The 21,764-nt window shown below is 43.9% G+C and overlaps 1 protein-coding gene across 1 annotated transcript in view; it reads right to left on the bottom strand.

The window, feature by feature from the left end:
• The window catches only part of LOC126267142 (uncharacterized), an 80,301-nt gene extending 59,486 nt beyond the window's left edge, over positions 1-20,815 (bottom strand). The window contains exons 1-2 of the mRNA XM_049972070.1: positions 20,628-20,815; positions 5,456-5,696 (exon numbers count right to left, since the gene is read on the bottom strand). Of these exons, the coding sequence (XP_049828027.1) occupies positions 5,456-5,696; positions 20,628-20,796 (410 nt within the window). The 5' untranslated portion in view covers positions 20,797-20,815. The remainder of the gene's footprint in view (positions 1-5,455; positions 5,697-20,627) is intronic.
• Between the last annotated feature and the right edge of the window lie 949 nt (positions 20,816-21,764).

Genomic DNA, 21,764 nt, shown 5'->3' with positions numbered 1-21,764 from the left:
CAAGAGAGGACAAAAACTTGTGCTTGCACTTTTCAGGGATGCTAGGTGCGATTTGCAAGATGTGCAAGATGCTGACCTACTACATTACGCACATCAAATTGCGTGCGACATATATTACAGTGATCCCAAGGGAAACAGTGGACGTTTGTCTAAATTGAAAAAGTGCCACAGAACTGGAAGCAGAAGACAGCGAAGTTTCAGTCAAAGCGTCAATTTCATGATGCCGAACAAACTGTAGAATCGTCTAGAAAATTTACAATTCAGATGAACAAACTTATCCGATCGTTCAATATGTTTTCAGCTCCGATCCATCTGAATTTGAATATCAAATGCATGTGAAACAAACTTTGGAAATTGGAGGTACCAAGAGAGCTGTATAAAGATCAACTAATGTCAATGCCTTAACGCATCCGTGTACCATTATGCAGACTGTTAATCTGGATGGTAAATTGTCTGGAAAGCTATTTATTGTGCTCTTAGAAGCTGGAGGTCCTCTGCCCCCCCCCCCTACGATTCTTTCATGTGTGTATGATCTTATAAGGGCAGAAAGGAATATCTACGTCACAGCAAACAAGTGTGGTAAAATGGGCATAAGCAAACTACAACCACGGTATGAGCACTGCTTCTGGGTAATATCAGGTCAAAATAACTTGATTCCCGGTTTCCAGACAAAAATCATAATCCTTTAGAGCAAAGTGTCCCTCCTGAAAAGTGTGTGACGTTGCTATTCATACAACCTGGAACCGCTGGACAATTCATCCTCTGGATGTTTGTTTTTTCAGTGATTATAAAACACATTATCACACTACATGCAGCTACGTGTTAAAGGATACCCAGTTTCATGATAAGCTACAAGACAGACTGTTCCGCATTTGTGTGCATGCGATTCACATTCCATATTACTCTGTACACATTCTTTAAGGGTGGGTACCTAGCTGAAGTCCTGCACGCCTTCGACCTCAATGGGGCGAACCTTTGTGATTACTGCGGCGCGCCATTTTTCATTCGGTGGTCATAGTCCAAATTAATGGTTTCTTTTGAACATTTCTCGAATGTCAACAATGTCCATGTTTTGGAGTGTAATACTTACATCCCACACAAAGCTGATATCTACACCTCCCAGGGACTCATTTTCTATGACCTTCCTGATGCACATGGCGAGTCATTAGCAGCTAATATTTTTGCTGTCATAATTGTTAACATAACACTTTCAAAGGAGCCTTACGAAAGATTGAACTTGTGACCTCGCACTCAAGGGGTTCCTTGTCAGAGGAAACTGCATAGATTGGAGATTTGTAGTCAGGTATGTTGCAAAAGGCTGTTGCTCGCAGCGGTAGGTAGAGCTGCAGGTGTTCATTAGGCCAGACAACACAGAAGCTGGACAGCGGTTCATTGAGGGGCGCCAACAAGTGTCGATTTTGCTTCTTTGTAAATCTTCCTACGGTGCAGTGAGGTATTTGGCATGCATTGTGTACATGGTGTAGTTCAGGCCAGAGATGGTTCTGAGTTGTTATGAGGCTGTTTTTTGTACCACGTCTTGGTTCCACTCATTCGGGATCCCACGAATCTAAACCAGGATGCTCATTTCAAGAGGATCAATGAGTGTTTCCCTATCATCTCCATGTTTGTGACAAGTATGCTGTATACATTTCTATCTCACAAGATAACAAAAGCCGTGTTCACGTGGCGCTACGGATAAACTGAGATGGCGTATCACTCCTGGATTGGTCCGCTTAACCTATATAAACGATGTGGGATTAACTTGCGAGCGAGTGAGACTTGGCAGTCAACATTCTCGCAGGTTGGTAGCTCTACAGGATCTATTCATCAATGAATGACTTCAAAAAATGGTTCAAATGGCTCTACGCACTATGGGACTTAAGATCTGAGGTCATCAGTCCCCTAGACTTAGATCTACTTAAACCTAACTAACCTAAGGACATCACACACATCCATGTGCCGAGGCAGGATTCGAACCTGCGACCGTAGCAGGAGCGCGGTTCCGGACTGAAGTGCCTAGAACCGCTCGGCCACAGAGGCCAGCTGCATTACTTCAGCTGTACAGGCCATACATCAAGAAAGTAATGGACTATTGGCTCGTATAGCTAAGGCCATTATAGAGGGTGTTACAAAAAGGTACGGCCAAACTTTCAGGAAACATTCCTCACACACAAATAAAGAAAAGATGTTATGTGGACATGTGTCCGGAAACGCTTAATTTCCATGTTAGAGCTCATTTTAGTTTCGTCAGTATGTACTGTACTTCCTCGATTCATCTACATCTACATCCATACTCCGCAAGCCACCTGACGGTGTGTGGCGGAGGGTACCCTGAGTACCTCTATCGGTTCTCCCTTCTATTCCAGTCTCGTATTGTTCCTGGAAAGAAGTACTGTCGGTATGCTTCTGTGTGGGCTCTAATCTCTCAGATTTTATCCTCATGGTCTCTTCACGAGATATACGTAGGAGGGAGCAATGTACTGCTTGACTCTTCGGTGAAGGAATGTTCTCGAAACTTTAACAAAAGCCCGTACCGAGCTACTGAGCGTCTCTCCTGCAGAGTCTTCCACTGGAGTTTATCTATCATCTCCGTAACGCTTTCGCGATTACTAAATGATCCTGTAACGAAGCGCGCTGCTCTCCGTTGGATCTTTTCTATCTCTTCTATCAACCCTATCTGGTACGGATCCCACACTGTTGAGCAGTATTCAAGCAATGGGCGGACAAGCGTACTGTAACCTACTTCCTTTGTTTTCGGATTGCATTTCCTTAGGATTCTTCCAATGAATCTCAGTCTGGTATCTGCTTTACCGACGATCAACTTTATATGATCATTTCATTTTAAATCACTCCTAATGCGTACTCCCAGAGAATTTAAGGAATTAACTGCTTACAGTTGCTGACCTGCTATTTTGTAGCTAAATGATAAGGGATCCATCTTTCTATGTATTCGCAGCACATTACACTTGTCTACATTGAGATTCAATTGCCATTCCCTGCACCATGCGTCAATGCGCTGCAGATCCTCCTGCATTTCAGTACAATTTTCCATTGTTACGACCTCTCGATACACCACAGCATCATCTGCAAAAGCCTCAGTGAACTTCCGATGTCATCCACCAGGTCATTTATATATATTGTAAATAGCAACGGTCCTATGACACTCCCCTGCGGCACACCTGAAATCATTCTTACTTCGGAAGACTTCTCTCCATTGAGAATGACATGCTGCGATCTGTTATCTAGGAACTCCTCAATCGAATCACACAATTGGTCTAATAGTCCATATGCTCTTACTTTGTTCATTAAACGACTGTGGAGAACTGTATCGAACGCCTTGCGGAAGTCAAGAAACACGGCATCTACCTGTGAACCCGTGTCTATGGCCCTCTGAGTCTCATGGACGAATAGCGCGAGCTGGGTTTCACACGACCGTCTTTTTCGAAACCCAAGCTGATTCCTACAGAGTAGATTTCTAGTCTCCAGAAAAGTCGCGAAGCTCGAACAAAATACGTGTTCCAAAATTCTACAACTGATTGACGTTAGAGATATAGGTCTATACTTCTGCACATCTGTTGGACGTCCCTTCTTGAAAAAGGGGATGACCTGTGCCCTTTTCCAATCCTTTGGTAGGAACGCTACGCTCTCATAGAGACCTACGGTACACCGCTGCAATTAGGGGCGCAAGTCCCTTCGCATACTCTGTGTAAAATCGAACTGGCATCCCATCAGGTCCAGCGGCCTTTCCTCTTTTGAGTGATTTTAATTGTTTCTCTATCCCTCTGTCACTATTTCGATATCTACCATTTTGTCATCTGTGCGACAATCCTGAGAAGGAATGCTTGAAGGAAGGTAATGTTGGCTTCGGTGCTTGTGTTGACATGCGACTCATTGCTTTACAGTACTAGCATCAAGCACATCAGTACGTAGCATCAACAGGTTAGTCTTCATCACGATAGTGGTTTTGCAGTCAGTGCATGTTTACAAATGCGGACTTGGCAGATGCCCATTTGATGTACGGATTAGCATGGGGCAATAGCTGTGGCGCGGTACGTTTGTATCGAGACAGATTTCCAGAACGAAGGTGTCCCGACATGAAGACGTTCGAAGCAATTTATCGGCGTCTTAGGGAGCACGGAATATTCCAGCCTATGACTCGTGTCTGGGGAAGAACTATAACGACGAGGACACCTGCAATGGACGAGGCAATTCTTCGTGCAGTTGACGATAACCCTAATGTCGGCTGTACAAGGTAACGTTGACCACGTCACTGTATGGAGAGTGCTACGTTTCCGTACCATGTACAGCGTGTGCAGGCACTATCAGCAGCTGATTGGCTTCCACGGGTACACTTCTGCGAATGGTTCATCCAACAATGTGTCAATCCTCATTTCAGTGCAAATGTTCTCATTACGGATGAGGATTCATTCCAACGTGATCAAATTGTAAATTTTCACAATAAGTATGTGTGGGATGACGAGAACCCGCACGCAATTGTGCAATCACGTCATCAACACAGATTTTCTGTGAACGTTTGGGCAGGCATTGTTGGTGATGTCTCGATTGGGCCCCATGTTCTTCCACCTGCTGTCATTGGAGCACGTTATCATGAATTCGTACGGGATACTCTACCTGTGCTGCTAGAACATGTGCCTTTGCAATTACGACACACACATGTGGTTCATGCACGATGGAGATCCTGCACATTTCAATCGAAGTTTTCGTACGCTTCTCAACAAAAGATTCCGTGACCGATGGATTGGTAGAGGCGGACCAATTCCATGGCCTCTACACTCTCCTGACCTCAACCCTCTTTACTGTCATTTATGGGGGCATTTGAAAGCTCTTGTCTACGCAACCCCGGAACCGAATGTAGAGACTCTTCGTGCTCGTATTGTGGACGGCTGTGATACAATACGCCTTTCTCCAGGGCTGCATCAGCGCATCAGGGATTCCATGCGATGGAGGGTGGATGCATGTATCCTCGCTAACGGAGGACATTTTGAACATTTTCTGTAAGAAAGTGTTTAAAGTCACGCTGGTAAGTTCTGTTGCTGTGTGTTTCCATTCCATGATTAATGTGATTTGAAGAGAAGTAATAAAATGAGCTCTAACATGGAAAGTAAGCGTTTCCGGACACATGTCCACAAAACATATTTTCTTTCTTTGTGTGTGAGGAATGTTTCTTGAAAGTTTGGCCGTACCTTTTTGTATCACCCTGTATAATGGACCCTCCTGGTCATCTAGTTGAGGTCATTATTAAGGTCAGAATAGGTTCTGAAGTTGTTGGCATACTGTCCTAGGGGCTGACCAATGTGGTGTTCAGTGTGGTTACTGATGGATATTAGTCTCACGCAAAACGAAAAGTAGAAGATAATATACGGAACAAATTTAAGAAGAGGAGGAGAGGATTAGACGTACGATTGGTGGTCGCGGCCTTCGGAGGTGTACGTACCTCTGTACAGAGTAGGAGTCGATGCAGTTGGCAGCGATGTGGCAACTCAGCTCCCTGGAGAGTTGCACGGCAGCGTCCACTGTCAGGCCACGGATCTTCTCTGTGACGAAGCCGCACCTCAGCTCGTCTGCGTACCGGAAAGGTTTCATGTCCCAGGTGGTCGGAACCAGGCGTCCGACAGCTGGCAACGTGGGGGACGACTGGTCGAGGTTGTCGCACGTTTCGTACAGCTGGTAATCATCTGCAAAACGCGTTTCAGTCACCTCGTGGTCTGCAAACTGACTGCTCGGAGACGCTGTCATCAGCTTCCAATCTGCATCAACACTGCTCACCACTGAAATCGCAAGACCGTGAAAGCAGTAACCGAGAAATTACACATGACACGCTGTGTGCTACACGCTTACACAGAGAAATGATTAACATTTGAGGTGGTTGTTAACACCATTGTTGCGGCTTCCATTGAAGCCGACAGTGGTGTAGTTGGTGACAACATCGGACACACGAGTTGCATCGCATCATCTTTTCAGATAAGTCCCAGTTCTGATCATAGCGTAACTGTGGACGTGTCGAGGTATGGTGCACTTGTAGTGCCCAGGCGACACTTGCCGTCATTGTGGCGATTGTCATTTGGTACGCAGTGTACAGTCGGTAACGTGGACCGCGGCCATTACATTCCTCAGTTCTTAAGACTGGTGTCTCTGTTGTGTCTTCAGGATCTCTGTGACGCTATCTTTCAACAGAATAACTCGAGGTTGCACGTTGTCCATCGTGCCATGATCTACATCAAGATGCAGGGCCATAATCCTGAGCAGAAATTCCTCCAAATTGGAGATGGGCAAACTCGTTCATCCTTGGGAACTAGTTCACTGCTGATCGTTCTTTTTTGGGAACCGTTCATTTTTACTCGTTCACCGTTCATTTGTGCTTGATATATGGTTCTTATGAAAAACTGAAAACCGATAGTGTAGGTGACTGAACGATAGAGGGCACCAAGAGGGGGCACTTGCCTCCCCCCTGGAGTATAGAGTTTTTATTCATTACAGAATTCTTACACCCTTTTAGAAGTAATTTCTGTGATTCTGCAGAACCTCTCGTTTAGCCAACCGTAGCCTTGTGTGGCTGATCGCAGGGAAATAATACAGGGTGGCGCACGGAAAACCGGCCCTGAGTACAGAGTGCTCGCCAATTACGGACGATGTGTTGCGCGTTACGTGGACGATGTGTTGCGCGTTACGTGCAGATACATCAAACAGACAAACATGTAATAATTAGGCTGTGAAGAAATAACAAGCTAATGGAAGCAACAATTGCCAAACAATCGATGACGATGTGTAGAGAGCTGAAAAACTCACGCGACGCGCATGGGCTACAGCTCATGTAGTCTTGTAAACCTGTTGGTGGCTGTTTCCCAACTTAATAGACCACAAGTGTCTTGTATAAAATTCTTCGTTTCGACTGTCGCTACATAGCTATGCTATGTTGTAAACAACAATCGTTTAGACCCTATATATACTTCACGTTGTCTCTGAGTTCATAGGCAAAGTAGAGACTTTATTGAAGCATAAAATGAAATGTGGTTTCCTCATACTTTCGTCACACGCTTAGTAAAAATTAGGTTTTTATGTTGCATTATTAAAGTTAATGCAGCAATAATAATAATAATTAAGTTCGCAGTAATAAAGTTTTTGGTTTGAAAGCTCCTTCTGAACAAATGTTTTTTGAGATAGTAAGTTAATACGATTTTATGGCAATGTATATCTTTTCAAATGGAGAGGCACCACTTTTCCTACAGAGCAAAAATGACCCACAACCCATTTTTTTTTCAAAGAAACCAAACTAGCAAGTAATGGAAATTGAAAACAACCAAACTTAAAAGTAATTAGAGCCTTCCTAAATGTAATGTTTTGTATATGAAATATACACGAAAATCGTTTTATATGAATTTTCTAACACAAAAAATTAAGCAAATTATTGAAAGTTAGCTGCTATATCAAGTCGATGAAACCAAAAATATATGAATAACAAAAAACTTGCCTTGTTATAAGTATGTCTTCTGCTGTTCATCGATATAATGAAGTGAGCTGATATGCCCTTTTGTTACCTAAAAGACGTACCTATTACATACAATGTAATTTACGTTACTATAAATATTTTTTGATTACCGGTCGTGGACGCTGAATAGCCAGAACCAAGTGCAAGAACAGTTTGGAACACTTGTAAAATAGACGAGCGCAGTGAACGAAATGAAGAACTGGATGCTGAACTAACTAGGATCAGTCGGCAGTGGAACTGCGACAGGTGGTCATACGAGAACGACGAGTGCGGCCGAGGGAGACCGAGACTGAGTCGAGCACACGACCGAGGCTGGAACGAGAACTGCCGAAGTGACCGCCGCGACCGAAGTGAACTAGTGAACTATGAACCGATTGTTCCTAGTTCGCGGGAACTATAAGTAGACCGCCACGACCGAAGCGAACTATGAACCGATCGTTCCTCGTTCGCGGGAACTATAAGTAGACCGCCGCGACCGAAGTGAACTATGAACCGAACGTTCCTTGGAATTCGTTCCTCGGTCTTTTCGTTCATCTTGGTGAACCGTTCCTTTCCACCCGTTCGTTCGCGAACTACCCACCTCTACTCCAAATCTCTCACTCAGTAAACATCTGGTCAGTGGTTGCCGAGAGACCGGCACGCCCCCACTCAGCACTTACAGAACCCTGGCACAGAGGTGACGCAGCGGCAGGCGGCATACCCGTCTCCTGTCATCCTAGTGCAATGTGACCCGATGCCCAGCCAGATAACAACTGTTCTTGGTGATACAGGTGGCAGCACTATGTACTAAATTTTGCATCCTGTATACCCCAACCAACTGTGAATGTAAGAGTCGCGTTCTGCCTACCATATTGTATGTTGTTGTTGTGGTCTTCAGTCCTGAGACTGGTTTGATGCAGCTCTCCACGCTACTCTATCCTGTGCAAGCTTCTTCATCTCCCAGTACCTACTGCAGCCTACATCCTTCTGAATCTGCTTAGTGTATTCATCTCTTGGTCTCCCTCTACGATTTTTACCCTCTATGCTGCCTGCCCTCCAATGCTAAATTTGTGATCCCTTGATGCTTCAGAACATGTCCTACCAACCGGTCCCTTCTTTTTGTCAAGTTGTGCCACAAACTCCTCTTCTCCCCAATTCTATTCAATACCTCCTCATTAGTTATGTGATCTACCCATCTTATCTTCAGCATTCTTCTGTAGCACCACGGTTCGAAAGCTTCTATTCTCTTCTTGTCTAAACTATTTATCGTCCACGTTTCACTTCCATACATGGCTACACTCCATACAAATACTTTCAGAAACGACTTCCTGACATTTAAATCTATACACGATGTTAACAAATTTCTCTTCTTGACAAACGCTTTCCTTGCCATTGCCAGTCTACATTTTATATCCTCTCTACTTCGACCATAATCAGTTATTTTGCTCCCCAAATAGCAAAACTACTTTACTACTTTAAGGGTCTCATTTCCTAATCTAATTCCCTCAGCATTACCCGACTTAATTCGACTACATTCCATTATCCTCGTTTTGCTTTTGTTGATGTTCACTTATACCCTCCTTTCAAGACACTGTCCATTCCTTTCAACTGTTTTTCCAAGTCCTTTGCTGTCTCTGACAGAATTACAATGTCATCGGTGAACCTCAAAGTTTTTATTTCTTCTCCATGGATTTAATACCTACTCCTAACTTTTCTTTTGTTTCCTTTACTGCTTACTCAAAATACAGATTGAATAACATCGGGGAGAGGCTACAACCCTGTCTCACTCCCTTCCCAACCACTGCTTCCCTTTCATACCCTTCGACTCTTATAACTACTATCTGCTTTCTGTACAAATTGTAAATAGCCTTTCTCTCCCTGTATTTTATCCCTGCCACCTTCAAAATTTGAAAGAGAGTATTCCAATCAACATTGTCAAAAGCTTTCTCTATGTCTACAAATGGCATAAAAGTAGGTTAGCCTTTCCTTAATCTTTCTTCTAAGATACATCGTAGGGTCAGTATTGCCTCACGTGTTCCATCATTTCTACGGAATCCTAGCATATTGTACACATGCTACAAATTTCGACAGCTCCTGCCTTTTCTGGTGTTACAATTACTGTAATGGTCAGGAGTGTACTTTTAAATCCACAACATAGCAACCACTGTGAAGTGCTTGGGAGGGGTACTTTCCATTGTACTATACAGTAGGGTGTCTTCCCAACATTTTAGCACATTCGGCACAGATGTAAGGAAAGAATGTCTCCTAAGGTTACTCTGTGCATGCAGCAGTTGGTCGAACCTTGTCTCCAAGGTGTCCCAGGGACCGATATGTAAGTAGCTGTAGTACAAGCGTTGATTCCTCGCTTAATTCCCGTTCTTGATACTTTTTAGGCTCTCAGAGGATAGCTAACGTCTGCTTCCTACTAGGTTTTAAAACTTCCTGTGACCTTCTATGAGACTGAAGAAAGCCTGCGACCACCCTCTTTGTATGTGTATATGTACATTCGATATTCCCTCTTAGTCCTACTTAATATGGACAGCATGCAATTGGGAAATATTGTGGAAGGGGTCACACAGGCATGTCTTATTTCCCCAGTATTCTACCACGTACTCCACCTCTCATTCAACCTATGTGATCGTTCGATTTACAAATAGTTACACCAGATATTTCTACGATCTGACTGATCCAATTTGTGAAGTGCACGATTTTTTGTTTCTTAACATTTGAAGTAAGATGACATTCTTTGGACTACATAGAGATTGCATCAGTATCTGTCCGGATACTTGTGCAGCTTTTTCGACTTAACACTCCATTACATATGAAACAATCACTTGAGCTCACTATTAAAATTTTATACTGGATATCTGACATATGTCACTAACAGTAAAGGTCCCAACTTACTTCCCTGTGGTTACCTGTACATCTGTGAGACGACACTCTTTTCATGCCATGTCATCTCTACCAGAATCAAGCCACGAATTTCATTTGATATCCCATTTGATAATCAATTTAGTAAGCATTGGCCTGATAATTAGTCAAATTCTATTAGAAAACCAATTAAAAAATTCTACCTGGTTGCCTTCAACGTGGCCTTTGGCATGACACGTGTCAAAAGTGTAAGTCTGTGTTTTGCAGAATCTAAGACGGTTGGCGTGGAAGAGTGTTCAAGGTACTTCGAGTTTCCAACACAGTATGCAACAATTATGAGAGAGACAAAAAATGGTTCAAATGGCTCTTATCACGATAGGACTTACCATTTAAGGTCATCAGTTCCCTAGACTTACAACTAGTTAAACCTAACTAACCTAAGGACATCACACACATCCATGCCCGAGGCAGGGGATTCGAACCTACCAGTGTAGCATCAGCTCGGCTTTGGACTGGAGCGCCTAGAACCGCTCGGCCACAGCGGATGGCGGATACAGACAGATAATTGGAACATTAAACACTGTTGTTAGTAAATGGGATAGCACAGATCGTGGCCAGTTCGGCGAGCAATCCATAGAGCCATAAGTAACTCAGCATCATTAAGTTGTGGAATTCATCATTGCCCAAACAAGTCCTACCACAGCAACGTGGAATGTACTCAGCTAGTCACAGAGAGTTTTTCAAGTACAAAATGCACTTCTAAAATGATTTCATTGGTGAGATCGAATACGTGAGCTTACCGATCAGATGCATGAAAACGCCTATGTAAAACATTGCAGTCTGGTAGGGGAGATACACTGTTACATTCGTGTGGGAGACGTCACTGCGACACTTCACGAGAGACGCTTGCCTCGATGTGAGGCAGTTTGGAACTGCTGCTCGCAGGTGGCCCGAGACCCGCCTCTCAGTGCAGAGTCTCTACTGCCGACGCCGCGGCTCCAGTAGATATCCAACAGCGGCCAGCGACTCTCCACAGGCCTCCACACCGACTGTCATCTTCTGGAATTACACATGCTTTATCTCCCTCATCATTGCCTGCCAATGTATTTCTCAGAGTTATAACTTCATTAAAGGGGGCAGGACGTCACAGGGGTCGAACTGGAGAGTAGGAGAGGCACCACAGGGCATTTTAATTTCCACTGTCTATACTTTTGCAGATAAATTCATAAAACTGTGTCAGCATGAGCAGGAAGAACAAAAATGGTTCAAATGGCTCTGAGCACTATGGGACTTAATTACTGTGGTCATCAGTCCCCTAGAACTTAGCACTACTTAAACCTAACTAATCTAAGGACATCACACACATCCATGCCCGAGGCAGGATGCGAACCTGCGACTGTAGCAGTCGCGCGGTTCCGGACTGCGCGCCTAGAACCGCTAGACCACTGTGGCCGGCCATGAGCAGGAAGGATTCAGGATTCACACTCATACTAGTGGAAGTTCAACAACATAACAAAATTATTTTTTTTTGACATCTAAAATATTCATCATTTTTTCACCTACTATTGGCTGCATTTGTTGGTATAAGTCCACTTGTCTTCATAATTAAGAGAGATTCTCCGACGAATTTTGCACAGCTTTGCAGTTCCTGTCGGATCACCGAAGTTATGGGCTGTCGGGCTGGGTTAGCACTTGGATGGGTGACCACTCGGTTTGCAGAGCGCTGTAGGCAGGAGGGACGCACTTAGCCCTTGTAAGGCACACTGAGGAGCTACTTGACTGAGAAGTAGCGGCTTCGGTCTCAGAAACTGACATACGGCAGAGGGAACGGTGTGCTGACCACATGCCCCTCCAGACCCGCATACGGTGATGACTATGGTCTGAGGATGACACGGCGGTCGGTCGGTAACGACGGGCCTTCATGCCTTGTTCGGACGGAGTAGTATACAAACCATACTTACAGGTGTATGAAACTCTAGAATTTATTTAATTTATGGAAAAATGAATGAGCTGTTACATTGAAAGGGTACAGTACCACCCGACATTGAAAATAGGTACAACATTCTTCGTTATTCTTGTCAGAACAGCATATTTTTTCTTGTAATAACTCAGTTTCACTTAATACACCGAAGCCGGATACCAGTGTAGGAAGTAAGGACAATTTATTTATTTAATTGATCACATGTGCACTCCCACAAAATAAATCCCTATATCCAATTTCGTGAGATCAGCGAAATGAATGAAAGTATGGTCGTCTGCTAACCGCAGATAGTGAATGTGCAATATATGATCATCTTTGAGACGGTCCTTTGGTCACCTTTGGTGGAACCAAGGAGATGAAATTTATCTGAGCTTTGAGCGCCTGAAATGTGGCTGACCAAAACGGTAGCAAGGTTCTCCCCGACCTTGATGGAGGTGCGAGATGACCTGAAGAATGGCCAAGTTTCAGCACTCTGGCGCTGGCTCTTGTGTTGGTAAGACCTGTCTTAGGTGTGCTCCGTAAAGACAAAAGAGTGGAGAGAATAGTATGCATGTGGAATACTTAAGACTAGTTTAGAATAATAATTTCCCTATTTCAGGAACTTTTGTGGGGAGAATTAAATGTCAGGCAGGTAATATTAAGGGGATCGTAGTAATCTTTGGAAGTGACCAACGGTCACAATGAAAGCACGTGTAGCAATAAGTTGAAATACTTCCGAGTGCTAAAGTTAAGCTGAATTACTGGCGTGTGTACTATAAGTTGGAAATATTTAAGAAACGGCGTGTGCAGGACTTGAAATTAGAGACGAGTACTTCAACATGCATTGCATTGCAAGGATAGTACTGTGCCATTTTTTTCAGCATGGGTAGCCGGTGGTGAAAAGGAACAGTACCGCCCGACATTGAAAATAGGTACAACATTCTTCGTTATTCTAGTCAGAACAGCATATTTTTTGTAGTAATAACTCAGTTTCACTTAATACACCGAAGCCGGATACCAGTGTAGGAAGTAAGGACAATTTATTTATTTAATTGATCACATGTGCACTCCCACAAACTAAATCACTATATCCAATTTCGTGAGATCTGCGAAATGAATGGAAGTATGGTCGTCTGCTAACCACAGTTCGTGAATGTGCAATATGATCATCTTTGAGATGGTCCTTTGGTTACCTTTGGTGGAATCAAAGAGATGAAATTTACCTAAGCTTTGAGCGATTGAAATGTGGCTGACCAATACAGTAGCAAGGTGCTGCCCCACCTTGATGGAGGTGCGAGATGACCTTAAGAACGGCCAAAGTTTCAGCACTCACGCGCTGAATCTAGTGTTGGTAAGACCTGCCTTAGGTGTGCTCCGTAAAGACAAAAGAGTGGAGAGAATGGTACGCATGTGAAATACTTAAGAGTGATTTAGGATAATAATTTCTCTATTTCAGGAACTTTTGTGGGGAGAATTAAATGTCAGGCAGGTAATATTAAGGGTATCGTAGTAATCTTTGGAAGTGACCAACGGTCACAATGAAAGCACGTTTAGCAATAAGTTGAAATACTTCCGAGTGCTAAAGTTAAGCTGAATTACTGGCGTGTGTACTATAAGTTGGAAATATTTAAGAAACGGCATGTGCAGGACTTGAAATTAGAGACGAGTACTTCCAAATGGTGAGTGCTGTCTGAGTCTCAATCTGTGTGTGAGACAAAGGATAAAGAGAAGTACTCACCCATGGTATCAGTTGAGGACTCGCGTGTGTGAGGAATATGATCTTTATATTACTTTGCGTGTTATGTTTCCGAGTGACGCTTGATTCAAATTATAATACTCTGAGAGTGAAGGAAGGTGAGTCAGCCGTCTATCCAGCAACGCCACTTGGCTTGCATTGCACAGGAAGACGTGCATATATCCTCCAGAATTCATAGTAGGAAAGAAAAGTTACGAAGTGGGGCAGTGTCGTGTGAAACTGGGATGAATATTAATTGAAGTGGGAAAGCTGAAAGTGATGTGATTATAACGTTGTGACTATTCTTGGTGTTGTATTGTATGTTGCCAGTGTGATGTATTTCATACAATATAAGTATGCGTAGTTTGCATGGGAGAGTTGCAAGATAGGTTCAGAGGCAGTGGGTTATGCATCTTCCTTTTTGTAGCGCTTGGTCTGGAGGAAATTTTCGTGATGCTGGGTATGAGAGTCGAAGTGTGAGATATAGCAAAAGATCCACCATCCTATCCATAAAGTGCACTGTAGTGTTAGATAATTACGAGACCATAAGATAGAGAATCACCATTGTAAAGCCATGCCCACTGGGCGGAGTTTCTCATGTGTAACTGTTGTACAACATGTAATGGTTTGTTTAGGTTACAGAATTTATCGGAATAAAAAAGATAGTGAAAAGAAAAAGATTGGTGGCCTTTTCCTTCGAATAGTATGTTGTCATGATATCCAGAATTTATAATATGTGCGCCATTCATATTCAGTGCTATGGCTACGTGTTGATCAAAGCCGTTGGGTAAGAAAGAAAATGTGGTATTACCAGTGTGTAGTGAACAGTCAGAGTTGTGTAAATTACGAATGGTCAGATGTGCGTTATCCGTTTCCGTTGCGTAATATTCAAACAGGAGAATAATTTGTAGCTTAATTGTGGGTACTAGAGCTCATAATCAGTCATTGATGTTACACGAGAAATAACAACAAATCCACTCGCTTGGCAGACCACTCATCTTGCAGGCCTGACTGCTTGATGCCACAATATGAGCAAGGCATGTGGGTGCCTCTCAACATTTTAAATTTCATGTTTAGAAAATACTCAAATTTTGTAATTAATCATCTCAATTTTACGACAGCTTTTAATAAATTTGGAAAATTGTAGTGTTTCGTACACCTGTAAGTGTGGTTTACATGTTGTGCACTATTCATCGAAGTATCTCTCTTATTTATGAAGAAAAGTGTACCTATAGCAACATATACAGCCCTTAGTAAGTGAAAAAATGATGAAATTTCACATGTAAAAAAAAATATTTTATTATGTTTTTGAACATCCACTATTATGAGTGTGAATCCTGAATCCTTGCTGGTCACGCTGACGAAGTTTTATCAATTTATTTGTAAAAGTATAGGCAGTGGAAATGAATATGTCCTGTGGTACCTCTCCTGCTCCAAGTCGCCCCGTTTCGCGTCGTACCCTCGTTAATATAACGAACACACATCGTTTTCTTTTCTCAATGTATGTAATTTCGGATGACTTCGTGCCTTCTCGTGTATTCTTGTAGGCTGTGCCCCTGACATTTGTTTACCTAAACTTTAACTGAATTGGAATAGTGTCACAGTTGCGGCCAGTGGCTGAGAAACTTTGTCTGTCCTTTTCTATCACCAAAATGAATTGTTGTTACTAATATTTGTGGCTTTGTTATGACTGTAAGGCGCCCCTTCTCCAGGTACGTGACTTGCTGCAGGATCACGGTGTCTCCTCGAGAAGCGATCCTCGCCCGCAACACCGACCTGTTGCAAGAACCTCACTGTTCGGCATTTCAAAATGAGTACAACTATTACGAAAGGCTACAGCTATTTAACTCATAACGATTCAGCGATAAGAGCTGAAGAGAACACGAAAGAAAGTTCAGAACAAGTTTACGTTCGTAACAGCTGTTCTATGGGACTCGTCTCGGTCAAACGGACATGTAAACCAGAGGTCGGCAATGAGACAGTCCCGTTCCCGCAGCCAGCTGCATGAGCCGAGTAGCCGAGACCAGCTGACGTCTCTCTAATACGAAGAGTGTTTTTTTAAGTAAGTACCGGTTCAAAAAATGGCTCTGAGCACTATGGGACTCAACTACTGTGGTCATCAGTCCCCTAGAACTTAGAACTACTTAAACCTAACTAACCTAAGGACAACACACACATCCATGCCCGAGGCAGGATTCGAACCTGCGACCGTAGCAGTCGCACGGTTCCGGACTGCGCGCCTAGAACCGCGAGACCACCGCGGCCGGCAGTAAGTACCGGTTTGAAATTAAAAAAAGACGTGCTAAGATATCTCGATAATTTTATTTTTACATGAAAGCCTGTACCTTAATCTACGCACAGTCTGATTCTTCCTTGTTTATGTGGTGTACTGAGTGTTTAAGATGCCTCCGATAGTCGTGAGTCCAGCCGACTGTGAAGTACGGGCTGTTATAACATTTCTCAGTGCTAAAGGCCTAAAAGCAATGGATATTCATCGTGAGATCTGTGGAGTTTACGGGGAAAACATTATGAGTGATGGAATGGTAAGAAAGTGGGTGAGAGCATTTAAAGATGGCCGCACAAATGTGTGTGATGAACATCGGAGTGGACGTCCTTCGGTCGCTAATGAAAGTTTGGTGCAGGAAGTGGACAATAAGGTGTGAGAAACAGACGCTTTACGAATTCCTCCTTGCGGGATGACTTCCCTAATGTTTCTCATAGTGTTTTGTATGGCATTGTGACCGAGTACTTGAATTACCGAAAATTGTGCGCACGTTGGGTACCGTAAATGTTGACGGATGTGCACAAAACCAAACGTTTAGAGTTTCCTTGAGCGGTACCACAACGTCGGTGATGATTTCTTAAGCTAAATTGTTACGGGCGATGAAACACGGGTGGCCTCCGTCACACCAGAATCAAAGCAACAGTCCATGGAAGTTGAGCAACGGCATCGTTTTGTTGCAAGACAATGCTCGTCCGCATGTGGCGAATCAGACCAAAGATCTCATCACATCTTTTAGATGGGAAACTCTAGATCACCCTCTGTACAGCCCCGATCTTGCGCCCAGTGACTACCATCTGTTCCTGCACTTGAAGAAACACCTGAGTGGTTAGCGTCTTCAAGATGATGACCAAGTCAAAACAGTGGTGACGCAGTGGTTACCAAGTCAGGCGGCAGACTTCATTGAGGAGGGTATCCAAAAACTGGTACAACGTTATGACAAGTGTATCAATATTGACGGATATTATGTATAAAAGTTGATTAAGATACAGGCTTTCATGTAAAAATAAAATTATTGAGATATCTTACCAAGTCTTTTTTTAATTTCAAAACGGTACATACTTAAAGAAACACGCGCTGTAAAGACTAGATGGCGTTATGCGCAGTAAAGGCGCAAGAGTAGCCACAGAAACGAACCTTGCTGAATATAATACGTTACGGCACAATGAATTGTGGAGTTGAAATGGCCAGTCAAAGCAGTGCGGGAAAGCGGCCTTCTACTCTGAAGCGCCAAAGCAACTGGTATTGGCAAGCGTATTCAAATACAGATATACAGGTATAAAGAGGCAAAATACGGCGCTGCGGTCGGCAACGCTTGTGTAAGACAAGTGCCTGGCGCAGTTGTTAGACCGGTTACTGCTGCTACAATGGCAGGTTATCAAGATTTAGGTGAGTTTGAACGTGGCGCACGACCGATGGGACCAGCATCTCCGAGGTGGCGGTGAAGCGGGGATTTTCCCGAACGACTATTTTACGAGTGTGTCGTGAATATCGGGAATCCGGTAAAACATCAGGTCTCCCACATCACCGCGGCCGGAGGAAGATCCTGCAAGAACGGACCAACGACGACTGAAGAGAATCGTTGAATGGGACAGAAGTGCGACCCTTCCATAAACTGCTACAGATTTAAATGCTGGGCCATCAACAAGTGTCAACGTACGAATCATTCGACAAAACATAATCAATATGGGCTTTCGCAGCCGAAGGCCCACTAGTATTCCGTTAATAACTGCACGACACAAAGGTTTACGCCCTCCTGGATCCGTCAACACCGACATAGGACTGTTGATGACTGGAAACATGTTGCCTGGTCGGACGAGTGTCGTTTCAAATAGTATCGAGCAGATGGACGTGTACGGGTATGTCAGCTCAGGACCGTTCAAGCTGGTGGAGGTTCTGCAATGGTGTGGGGCGTGTGCAGTTGGAGTGATATGGGAGCCCTGATACGACTGACAGGTGAAACGTACGTAGCATCCTGTCTGATCACCTGCATCCATTCATGTCCACAGTGCATTCTGACGAACTCGGGCAATTCCAGCAGGACAATGCGCGATACCTCAAACGTCTGGAATTGCCGCAGTGGCTCCAGGAACACTATTCTAAGTTTAAATACATCCGCTGGCCACCAAACTCCCCAGACAAGAACATCATTTTGCATACCTGAGCCGCCTTGCAACGTGCTGTTCAGAAGATATCTCCACCCCCTCGCATTCTTACGCATTTATTGACACCCCTTCAGGATTCATGGTTCCATTTCCCTCCAGCATTACTTCAGACAGAATGAGATTTTCACTCTGCAGCGGAGTGTGCGCAGATATGAAACTTCCTGGCAGATTAAAACTGTGTGCCCGACCGAGACTTGAACTCGGGACCTTTGCCTTTCGCGGGCAAGTGCTCTACCATCTGAGCTACCGAAGCACGACTCTGCAAGGTTCGCAGGAGAGCTTCTGTAAAGTTTGGAAGGTAGGAGACGAGATACTGGCAGAAGTAAAGCTGTGAGGACCGGGCGTGAGTCGTGCTCCGGTCGCTCAGATGGTAGAGCACTTGCCCGCGAATGGCAAAGGGCCCGAGTTCGAGACTCGGGCGAGCACACAGTTTTAATCTGCCAGGAAGTTTCATTACCTCAGACATTAGTCGAGTCGATGCCACGTCGAGTTGCGGCACTTCTGCGTGCTCGCTGGGGCCCCACACGATATTAGGCATTTGCAGCAGTTTTTTGGCCCTTCAGTGTATTTTACAGTTCAATAGTTGGGAGTGTGATTAGTTGTTCACCGAAAGCGAAGGAGCAGCACAATGTTTAGTATGTGATGAAATATTAGGCATAAAAAGTACAATTTAGAATGTCGCTACATAAAACACCATTTTGACCTGTACGGAGGGGTAGAAGGTGAAATGCAGTTCTCAATATTCTACACGAGAAAGGGACTAAAGTAGAGGTATGTATTATACTGTTGTACCTACGTACGGTATAAGTGAATAACGGCACCTAATAAACCAAATTTTCGTTTTAAATGAAAAATCCGCTAATTTCTTGCAGAGGAATGTATGTACCTCCTCTGCCAGTACAGCTGTTCGTGCTAGTTACGGAATAGCTTTGCTGATCGCCCGTTCTTTCCAACCATTTTGTGAAGCACAGTTTGGAAGTCGTAGCAGACGAACAGTGTCCACAATTATCACGTTCTTTCGCAAGTTTGAAGCTGTCGCGTCGTATCGGAGTTCGTCAGCTGATACTGTGGAACAGTTGCAGGATGTTACTTCGAATGCCTAGGTATTTCCTATTGCATTAGATGAGAGAACCGACTTATCGGACACAGCCCAGCTAGACATATTTACTGGCGGTGTCGATACAAACTTAGCAATAAGAGAGAAAGCCCTTAATTCACGTCCTCTCAAGGACACCATGACAGGTGATGACGTACTGCAGTGCGTGGAAGATGTGTTTATCAGGTCTGGTCTGCCGTGGGGAGAGCTCGTTTCGGTCACCACTGACGGAGCACTCTGCATGCCAGGCTGTAGAGCAGGGCTCATAAGTCGTCTGAGAGGCAAACTACTGCAAGACGAGGAGAGGTTCGTACCTGTGCACTGTTTGATTCATCAGGAAAACCCGTGCGCAAAACACGTCACAACGGCAAATGTAATAGTCGTACTAGTGACAGCAGTTAATTTTATTAAGAGTCATGGACTGAACTATAGATAATTTAAAAGTTTCAATTTGATGGTATTGGGCAATTTTGTGAAGTTCGTTGGTTCAGTAGAGGTAATATGTTGTTGGGAGTTTTTGATTTGTTGGACGAAATAGTTTTATTCGTGGAAAAGAAGGGTCCCCCCGTCCATGAATTCACTGATCCTAAATGGATTAATGAGGTAGCATTTCTCACCGACATCACATCCCACGTGAATAAACTTAATCTCAAGTTGCAGGGAAGCAACACACTTATTACTCATTCTGTAGACAGTATTACTGATTTCAAGTAAATGGTGGAGCTTCGTCAGCGTCAGATATTGTAAGGTGAGTTAGGCCATTTTCCTAAACTGTCAGTGGTTCATTTACAGTCTTTTGAAACTGTGCCACGTGATATCTCCTCGGTCGAAAAAGGGCTGAAAAATTCCACTGACCTAAAAGGTTGAAAATTAAGTACATTTTTTCCGAAATAAGGATAGACTTTCACTGCGAGGTTGAGAACGTATTACCTTTCTTGACAACATTATGTGCAAAGCAAGGCAGCTCTCAGGTGTTCAGAACCGCACAGCGCTTAACGTCGTACAGATCCGTGATGTACGAACAGGTACTCACCGCGATGTATGCAGTACGTACTCCAGACCTCTGACAAACCAGGGCTGACTGAGATTCTACCCGCTTGTTCTCCGGCGAATTTGATTTGTTTACAGACACAATCGAGCAACTCGTTGTCATTTGCTACCACCAAAATCACCAACGATGCAACTACGCCTCCTGAATTCATGATTAGCTGTTGGGATATAGTGCGTATCGCGCAGAGCACGGGCTCTATATACAGCAACACGCGTGGCGAAGTCTTTCCGCAGGACGTGCAGACCGCAGCGAGTCACAGCCGTCCACAGACATCCGTCACACAACATTATTCGTACGATTTACGAGTGCGTCTACGGCTACATCTATATAGAGACAACGGCAACCCACCGTACGGTGCGTGGCTGAGGATACCGTCTACCACTACTTCGACACTGTACTACACAAGCAGCTAGTAGTGAAATTGCGTGCTTACGGAATATCGTCTCAGTTATGTGACTGGATTTCTGATTTCCAGTCAGAGAGGTAACAGTTCGTAGTCACTGACGGAAAGTCATCGAGTAAAACAGAAGTGATTTCTGGCGTTCCCCAAGGTAGTGTTATAGGCCCTTTGCTGTTCCTTATCTGTATAAACGATTTGGGAGACAATCTGAGCAGCAGTATTCGGTTGTTTGCAGATGACGCTGTCGTTTATCGACTAATAAAGTCATCAGTAGATCAAAACAAACTGCAAAACTATTTAGAAAAGATATCTGAAAGGTGCCAAAAGTGGCAGTTGACCCTAAATAACGAAAAGTGAGAGGTAATCCACATGAGTGCTAAAAGGAACTCGGTAAACTTCGGTTACACGATAAATCAGTCTACTCTAAAAGCTGTAAATTCGACTAAATACCTAGGTATTACAATTACGACCAACGTAAGTTGGAAGGAACACATAGAAAATGTTGTGGGGAAGGCTAAACAAAGACTGCAGGACACTTAGAAAATTTAACAGACCTACTAAGGAGACTGCCTACACTACACTTGTCCGTCCTCTTTTAGAATACTGCTGCGCGGTGTGGGATCCTTACCAGATACTACTGACGGAGTACATCGAAAAAGTTCAAAGAAAGGCAGCACCTTTTGTATTATCGCGAAATATGGGAGAGAGTGTCACAGAAA

This window comes from Schistocerca gregaria, chromosome 4 (genome assembly GCF_023897955.1).
Source record: "Schistocerca gregaria isolate iqSchGreg1 chromosome 4, iqSchGreg1.2, whole genome shotgun sequence".
NCBI lineage: Eukaryota > Metazoa > Arthropoda > Insecta > Orthoptera > Acrididae > Schistocerca > Schistocerca gregaria.
The sequence above is the reverse complement of the archived record's forward strand: the minus strand, read 5'-3'. Positions and strand labels throughout refer to the sequence as shown.